The 9,739-nt window shown below is 40.1% G+C and overlaps 1 protein-coding gene across 1 annotated transcript; it reads left to right on the forward strand.

The window, feature by feature from the left end:
• Positions 1-7,567: 7,567 nt before the first annotated feature.
• On the forward strand, positions 7,568-8,502 carry LOC103249952 (olfactory receptor 4E2). The gene has a single exon (XM_008048564.1). The coding sequence runs from the start codon at positions 7,568-7,570 to the stop codon at positions 8,495-8,497; it is 930 nt and encodes a 309-aa protein (XP_008046755.1). The 3' UTR covers positions 8,498-8,502.
• Positions 8,503-9,739: the final 1,237 nt, after the last annotated feature.

Below are 9,739 nucleotides of genomic sequence, written 5' to 3' on the forward strand. Positions count from 1 at the left end.
TGGAAGGCTGAGGTGGAAGGATCGCTGGAGCCCAGCAGTTCGAGGCTGCGGTGGCCGGGAACGTGCCACTGCACTCCAGTGTGGGCCACAGAGTGAGATTCCAACTCAAAAAAAAAAGAAAAAATGTGAGCAAGCCGAGGCACAGCTGCCGCTGTGGGCGCCTGACTAGGTACACCAAGTTTGTGTGGACATGATCCAACAAATGTGTGGCTGTGCCCCTTACCAGCAAGTGGTGCGTCCTGGAACTGCTCAAGGTCTCCTAGGACAAATGGGAGTTGAAGTTCATCAAGAAGAGGGTGGGGACACACACCTGCTCCAAGAGGAAGTGGGAAGAGCTGAGCAATGTCCTAGCCACCATGAGGCAGGTGGCTGCCAAGAAGGACTGCGCCCTGACCCCCACCAATAAAACCTTTACAGGAAAAAAAAATTCCTTAGGTGGTTTTAATGTGCAGCCACATTGATAACCACTGTTTTAGATTATACATGTAGATTCAACACTTTCTTATTGATACCTCATAGTATTCCATAATGTGACTATACTAAAATTTATGTAGTCCTCTATTGACAAACTTTTTTTTTTCCTATGAAGCACAGCCTTGTAAGTGAAATTCCTGGGTCTAGAGATATGAGCATTTAAAATTTTAATTGGTACCGCCAGATTATTTTCCAAAAAGATCTTAATAATACCTACTTCCAGTAGCAGTGTACAAAGAGTACTCTGTTTCTTATACCTTTGTTAATCCCATGAATGACAAAAAGTATTTGATTTTCTTTTTCAAGTTGAGCACATTTTTATTAATACTTATTTGTCATTTGCACTTATTTTTCTGTACTTCTTTAAACTAATTCTCATTTATTTTATCTTTTATTTTTTTGTAGAGAAGAGATCTCACTATGTTGCCCAGGATGGTCTTGAACTCCTGGCCTTTGATAATCTGCTTCAGCCTTTTAAAAGGCTGGAATAACAAGTGTGAATCACCACATCTGGCTTCTATGTTCATTTTTAATTGAGTCATTTGTCTTTTCTTTCTTTTTTTTTTTTTTTTTTGAGTTGGAGTCTCACTCTGTCACCTAAACTGGAGTGCAGTGGCCGCTCCCAGCCACTGTAGCCTCGACCTGCTGGGCTCCGGCGATCCTTCCGCCTCAGCTTTCCAAGTAGCTGGAACTACAGGCGCGTGCTACCACGCCTGGCTAATTTTTAATTTATTGTAGAAACGAGGTCTCGCCAAGTTGCCCAGGTGGGTCTCGAACCCGCGGGCTCAGGCAATCCACTCACCTCACTCTCCCAAAGTGCTGGGATTACAGGCTGAGTCACTGAACCTGGCCATTTGTCTTTTCTTATCAAATTTTAAGAGATCTTGGAATAAAAGGCATATTCTTTGTTGGTCATATGTATTACAATATTTTCTTCTAGTCTACTATTTTTAAAAAATTTATTTATTTATTTTTGAGTTGGAGTCTCACTGTGTCGCCCAGGCTGGAGTGCAGTGGCATGCTCACGGCCACCCCAGTGTCGACCTGCTGGGCTTTGACGATTCTTCTGCCTCAGTCTTCCAAGTAGCTGGAACCACCACACCCGACTAATTTTTAATTTATTATAGAGCTGAGGTCTCACCAAGTTGCCCGACTGGTCTTGAACTCGTGGGCTCAGGCAATTCACTCGCCTCAGCCTCCCAAAGTGCTGGGATTACAGGCTGAGCCACCGAGCCCGGCCAACTATTTATTTAAAAAAATAATTTCTATGGCATTATGTATGTTTTAAATTGTTACAATATATAAACACACTTTATCTAATTTTTTAGTTATATGTTTTTTATATTGGTAATCCTTTGTCACGATTATTTCTAATGCAAGCACCATGAGTGTTTGCTTATTTTATTTTTTTGAGTTGGGGTCCCACTGTTGCACAGGCAAGAGTGCAGTGGAATGCTCATGGCCACTGCAGCCTCAACCTGCTGTACTCAGGCAATCCTTCTCCTCAGTCTTCCAAGTTGCTGAAACTACATGTGTGTGCTACTGTGCCTCTCTGATTTTTGGGCTTTATTGTAGAGACAAGCTCTTGCCAAGTTGCTCGGACTGGTCTTGAATTCCTGGGCTTGGGTAATCCTCTCACCTCAGCCTCCCAAATTTCTGGGATTACAGGCATGAGCCACTGTGCCTGGCTACTGTTTGCTTGTTGTAAATAATACTATAATCTTTCCTTGCATTTAGCTGGTTTTTAAAAAAATTCGGATGCTTAAATGATTCCCATAAGTGAAATAATTGGATCAATAATATAAATTTTTAAGAACAGTTTGTGATAATTATTTTCCAAACTGTTACAGTTCTTGGCCAGCCAATCAATATAAAAATAAGGAGTAACATAACTTTAGTATTTGCACAATAATATCTTCTGGGGACAAATAATATTACAGAATTTAAAAAGTAAGTTTCTTTTCTTTTTTTTTTTGAGGGGGGTTGGAGTCTCACTCTGTCGCCCGAACTGGAGTGCAGTGGCACACTCACGCCACCCCAGTGTTGCCCTGTTGGGCTCCGGAGATCCTTCCGCCTCAGCCTTCCAAATAGCTGGAATTACAGGTACGTGCTACCATGCCTGGCTAATTTTTTATTCTATTGTAGAGACGAGGTCTCACTAAGTTGTCTAGGCTGGTCTCCAACCTGCAGGCTCATGCAATCCTCTCGCCTCAGCCTCCCAAAGTGCTGGGATTATAGGGTGAGCCACTCAGCCTGGCCAAGTAAATTTCTTAAGTAACTTATTATCTTCATTGGAAGGAAGGAATGAATTGTTTTTCAGGATACCTAAGAAGTTAGGATCAGATCAAAGAAAATTATTTTTTGCTTACCTACTGTGTGCAAGGCACCTGCTGAGTGCTGCAAGGGATAAGTCATGAGTGGTTATCCCTTGCAGCACTCAGCTACGGCCTTCTCTTTTTAATTTTTAAGGGGGGGGAGTCTTAACTCAGCAAGGCCAGGAGGCCTGGTTGTAGACAATTCAATTGTAGACATGCCCAAATTGAGTATTGTATTTCCTCACTGCATATCCATGAGCTGCTATTTAATTCATGCTCGAAGGACATAACATATTACGCACACCTGATACACCTGATACACCCGTACGTACACGTACATGTACACGTACACGTACACCCGTACGTACACGTACACGCATTACGCAAAGAATATAATACATAATAGGATTATATACGCAACCCCCCCACCCCCCGTTACTATAATATTACTAACGCAATAATATACTCCTGCCAAACCCCCAAAACAAGAGAATTACGCCAGCTCATATAGCTAACTCACATATACCCAATTATATTCTTCGCTTCATGTGTATTTGATTAAATTACAGAGCCATGTACCTACTAAGGAATGAAATCCATAGTTAAACTTATATTTTCAAATAACACTATTAATTAACCAACCATACCTTCCCTAAATTCCCAACTTAAACCCTAAAATTCCTAAACAATACAACCCAAATCTTTATATTCCATTTCCACTCACTTAATAGTCCCAATATAACCAATACTGACATAATACTTTAGCTCTACAAATAAATAGGTTAATGTAGCTTACAATTAAAGCAAGCCACTGAAAATGCCTAGATGGGCCCCAGCCCCATAAACATACAGGTTTGGTCCTAGCCTTCTTATTAGTTCCTAGTAAAATTATACATGCAAGTATCTGCCCCCCAGTGAGAATGCCCTCTAGGTCCCAACAGACCAAAAGGAGCAGACATCAAGGACACTAACAAGTAGCTCATACGTCTTGCTTAACCACACCCCCACGGGACACAGCAGTAATAAAATTTAAGCAATAAATGAAAGTTCGACTAAGTTATACTAGAAACATAGGGTTGGTAAATTTCGTGCCAGCCACCGCGGTCATACGATTAACCCAAACTAATAAGATCCGGCGTAAAGCGTGTTTAAATTATACTCAAACTAAAGTTAAACCCTGACTAGGCCGTAAAAAGCTACAGTCAAACCTAAAATAACCCACGAAAGTGACTTTAATGTTTTGAAGACACGACAGCTAAGACTCAAACTGGGATTAGAAACCCCACTATGCTTAGCCATAAATATAAATAAATATGAACAAATTTATTCGCCAGAGTACTACAAGCAACAGCTTAAAACTCAAAGGACTTGGCGGTGCTTCACATTCTTCTAGAGGAGCCTGTTCTATAACTGATAAACCCTGATTAACCTTACCACCTCTTGCTAATTCAGTCTATATACCGCCATCTTCAGCAAACCCTAAAAAGGCCCTAAAGTAAGCACAAGTATAAACATAAAAACGTTAGGTCAAGGTGTAACCTATGAGGTGGAAAGCAATGGGCTACATTCTCTACTTTAGAGCACTACGAATATTCTTATGAAAACAAGAATTAAAGGAGGATTTAGCAGTAAACCAAGAATAGAGAGCTTGATTGAAAAAAGGCCATGAAGCACGCACACACCGCCCGTCACCCTCCTCAAATGCAACCCATACAACAATACATAAAAATAAATCATAACGCATGAGATGAGATAAGTCATAACAAGGTAAGCATACCGGAAAGTGTGCTTGGAATAGACAAAGTGTAGCTTAAACTCAAAGCACCCGGCTTACACCCGGAAGATTTCACAAATGGCCACTTTGCACTTAACCCTAGCCCAAGCTAAATTAACTAAATTATATAAAACCTTGTAAACTAAAACATTTACTTAACCTAAAAGTTTAGGAGATAGAAATTTATGCAGGCGCTATAGATAAAGTACCGTAAGGGAAAGATGAAAGACACCTTAAAGTACAAAAAAGCAAAGACACTCACTTTTACCTTTTGCATAATGAATTAGCTAGAATAATTTCACAAAGAGAACTATAGTCAAAAACCCCGAACGCAGATGAGCTACTTGTGAACAGCCAGAAGGGCACACTCATCTATGTCGCAAAATAGTGAGAAGATTTTCAAGTAGAGGTAAAAAGCCTACCGAGCCTGGTGATAGCTGGTTGTCCAGAATAGAATATTAGTTCAACTTTAAATTTACCTGCAGAACAAACAATCCCCATGTAAATTTAAATGTTACTCTAAAGAGGGACAGCTCTTTAGAAATAGGAAACAACCTTACTTAGAGAGTAACTAAAGTCTTTTCCATAGTTGGCCTAAAAGCAGCCACCCATTAAGAAAGCGTCCAAGCTCAACTCTACCCAACATGCCTTAATCTCAATAACCAAACATAACTCCTATAATTACACTGGACTAGTCTATAAGATTATAGAAGTAATACTGCTAATATAAGTAACAAGAAAATATTCTCCTCGCACAGGCTTATATCAGACCGGATAAACCACTGATAGTTAACAACCCAATATAAACAGTCACAAATATATGATTTATTAATCCCATTGTTAACCCAACACAGGCATGCGTTTTCTCAAAGGAAAGATTAAAAGAAGTAGAAGGAACTCGGCAAGACTTAAACCCCGCCTGTTTACCAAAAACATCACCTCTAGCATAACCAATATTAGAGGCACTGCCTGCCCAGTGATATATTAAATGGCCGCGGTACCCTGACCGTGCAAAGGTAGCATAATCACTTGTTCTCTAAATAAGGACTAGTATGAATGGCCACACGAGGGTTTTACTGTCTCCTACTTCCAATCAGTGAAATTGACATCTCCGTGAAGAGGCGGAGATATCTTAATAAGACGAGAAGACCCTATGGAGCTTCAATTTAACTACTCAACCAGTACTAAAACGACCTACTAGGACTATACCCAACTGGACATGAGCTGTAAATTTCGGTTGGGGTGACTTCGGAGCACAAACAAACCTCTGAATGATAATACCCAAGACTTTACCAGTCTAAGCAAAAATCATTTATTGACCCAAACTTACTTTGAGCAACGGAACAAGTTACCCTAGGGATAACAGCGCAATCCTATTACAGAGTCCATATCGACAATAGGGTTTACAACCTCGATGTTGGATCAGGATATCCCAATGGTGCAACCGCTATTAATGGTTCGTTTGTTCAACGATTAAAATCCTACGTGATCTGAGTTCAGACCCGAGCAATCCAGGTCGGTTTCTATCTATTTACTATCTTTCCCAATATGAAAGGACAAGAAAGATGGGACCTACTCCTACCCGAAGCGTCCCCTATTTAACAGATAAAATAATCTTAACCTAGTAAATTAATAAATAACCCTACCCAAGAACAGGGTTCGTTAAGATGGCAGAGCCCGGTAATTGCATAAAACTTAAAACTTTATTATCAGAGGTTCAACTCCTCTTCTTAACAACATGTTTATAATTAATTTATTAATCCGAATTATTCCAGTACTTTTAGCTATAGCTTTCCTAACATTAGCAGAATGCAAAGTACTGGGATATATACAACTCTGAAAAGGCCCTAACATTATTGGGCCCTACGGCTTTCTCCAACCTTTTGCAGATGCCATAAAATTATTTATTAAAAATTAAAAAGAAAAATTTACTTTAATGGGAAACAAAAATAAATACCTTATTTTACTTTCTTTTACAGTTAAGGACCATAAAAGAAGCATGAAAGGAAATAGGCAGTGCTCTTTGAAATAGTCAAAGGTGAAGAGAAGGGCAAATAGTATTTTAATAGTCAGCAATGGGGAGAGGAGAGTTCACTTGACTAGAGTGTATGCTTTCTGAGCAGTGGGAAAAGGATAAATGAAGACAAAGATTTTAAAAAGTAAGTAGGTAGAGATAACAGTGACTTGCTTGGCTGGAGAGAAGAATACATAGGGAAAAGAAAAGAACAATGCATTTGAAAAAATAAATGTGCCACAAACTATTTCAGCCTTTTATTGCATACTTAATTTGATAGGAAGAGTCAAATACTCAATGATTCTAGTTGGGAGTTGTGTTGAAATATTAATTTGATGTTCTTAGTGGATTAGTCTGAAGTGGAAACTAATGGGCAGGGGTTTTGGGCAATTTATTCTTGCCAAGGCTCACTTATCTCATCTGCAAGACAGGAATAATGATGCTGGTGCCATGGCATGGTTGTGTTCAGATAGAGCAACATGAAGTGCCTGGCATGGTCCCTGATATGTACTGAGCATATTGTACCAATTACTATCTGTATGTCCTGATCATAGCTAAGCAATTCAGATAGGAATACAAAGTCATTTCAGTTAATTCTAGTCCTACATATATATATATATATATATATTTTTTTTTTTTTTTGAGTTGGAGTCTCATTCTGTCGCTCAGACTGAGTGCAGTGGCCGCTCCCGGCCACCACAGCCTCAAACTGCTGGGCTCCGGCAATCCTTCTGCCTCAGTCTTCCAAGTAGCTGGAACTACAGGCACGCGCTACCACACCCGGCTAAGTTTTTGATTTATTGTAGAGATGAGGTCTCGCCAAGTTGCCCAGGCAGATCTTGAACCCGCGGGCTCAGGCAATCCACTCACCTCAGCCTCCCAAGGCACAGGATTACAGGCTGAACCACCGAGCCCGGCTCTATTCCTATAATATTAAAGCTAAATTACCTTTTATTTTTCTTTCCCACGGTCCTTTGGAAAGCTCACTGGATGGACATTTTAAACCAAACAAGAGTGACTGAATTTGTCTTCTTGGGACTTACTGATAACCAAGCACTGGAGATACTGTTTTTCATGGCATTCTCAGTCACTTATGGACTAACCCTTTTTGGGAACATTCTCATTGTCATTAGCATAGTCTTTACTCCACGTCTCCATACCCCTATGTATTTCTTCCTGAGCAATCTGTCATTTATTGACATCTGCCACTCATCTGTCACTGTGCCCAAGATGCTGGAGGGTTTGCTTTTAGAGAGAAAGACCATTTCCTTTGGCAACTGTATCACACAGCTCTTCTTCCTCCATGTTTTTGCTTGTGCTGAGATCTTTCTGCTGACCATTATGGCATACGATCGTTATGTGGCTATCTGTACTCCATTACACTACCCCAATGTAATGAACATGAAAGTCTGTGTACAGCTTGTCTTTGCTCTCTGGTTGGGAGGTACTGTTCACTCACTAGCGCAGACCTTCTTGACTATTCATCTACCTTACTGTGGCCCCCAAATTATTGATAGCTACTTCTGTGATGTGCCTCCTGTCATCAAGCTAGCCTGTACAGACACACACCTCACGGGAATGCTGATCGTGTCCAATAGTGGAACCATCTCTCTCATCTGTTTTCTGACCTTGGTCACCTCCTATACAGTCATCCTGGTCTCCCTTCGAAAGTACTCAGCTGAAGGGCGCTGGAAAGCCCTGTCTACCTGCTCAGCCCATTTCATGGTGGTTGCCCTTTTCTTTGGGCCATGCATCTTCATCTACACTCGACCAGACACGAGCTTTGCCATTGATAAGGTGGTGTCTGTCTTCTACACAGTGGTCACCCCTTTGCTGAATCCCCTGATTTACACCTTGAGGAATGAAGAGGTAAAAAGTGCCATAAAGCAGCTCAGGCAGAGACAAGGTTTTTTTCATTAAATCATATACATGAGGGGCACTGATTGCAAACATTCTTGCAGCCATGTCTGTAATGAGAGAGCAAAATTAAAGAGTCAAAAACATTAGGTAAAATGACATGGAACAAGTCAGATTCTGCATTAAAGACAGTGACTTATTAACTATTATTTAAATAAAGGCAAATATGTTGGAACATATAAGGGAAAATAACTCAGGAAAGTTTAAAGAAGGCTTTGGGTCCACCAGTAAAAGAATACAATTTGGGGAACTCAGTCCACTCTCAATTTCAGGACCAGGAACAGCTGTGAGAAGCTACTCTCTTGATTTATATTATTCTGTGGGTTATTGGCTCTAGGAAGCTATACATCACACATTTATACATTAAAGTGGTTTCAATTTTGCTTTCGAATATATTTTCAAGTTGTATAAATAAGTCTTTACTTGTTTATATTGCATTAAACTTTGTTGTTTTTGAATGCAATTATCTATGTCTAGATTTTTAAAAAACTTTTTGTCGTACTTTTATTTTGGTGAAATCAAGTTGGATATGTATAAAGAACTCATTTAAAAATAAACTCTATTAGCCGGGCTCGGTGGCTCAGCCTGTAATCCCGCACCTTTGGGAGGCTGAGTTGAGTGGATTGCCTGAGCCTGCGGGTTCGAGACCCGCCTGGGCAGCGAGACCTCATCTATACAATAAATCAAAAAATCAGCTGGGCATGGTAGCACGCGCCTGTAATTCCGATTACTGGGAAGGCTGAGGCAGAAGGATTGCCAGAGCCCAGCAAGTCGAGGCTGTGGTGGCCGGGAGCGGCTACTGCACTCCAGTCTGGGCGACAGAGTGAGACTCCAACTCAAACCAAACAAACAAACAAACAAACAAAACAAAAACAAAACAAAAACTAAATAAAATAAAAATAAACTCTATTAAGGTAAAATTTCTATTACATAGAATGTACCCATTTTAATTGTACAGCTTGATATTTTTCAGCAAAAGTGTACATATACCCACATTGCTCTGCCATTTTGATCAAGATTTAGAATATTTTTACCATCCCAAAGAGTTTCCTTCAGCCCCTTCTCAGCTAATCTCTTTTTCTCTACCCAAGCATCCAAGAATCTGATTTTTGTCATTGTAGATGAGATTTGTCTTTCTGAGAGTTTCATAAAGATTGAACTGTATAATTTCCCCTGTACATAGACTACTCATGTACCTAATCCTGACTTGTACACCACATCTCAATAATAGAATAAGGAGGAAAA

This window comes from Carlito syrichta, unplaced genomic scaffold (genome assembly GCF_000164805.1).
Source record: "Carlito syrichta isolate Samal-C Ts95f unplaced genomic scaffold, Tarsius_syrichta-2.0.1 Scaffold124793, whole genome shotgun sequence".
In the NCBI taxonomy this organism is placed as follows: domain Eukaryota; kingdom Metazoa; phylum Chordata; class Mammalia; order Primates; family Tarsiidae; genus Carlito; species Carlito syrichta.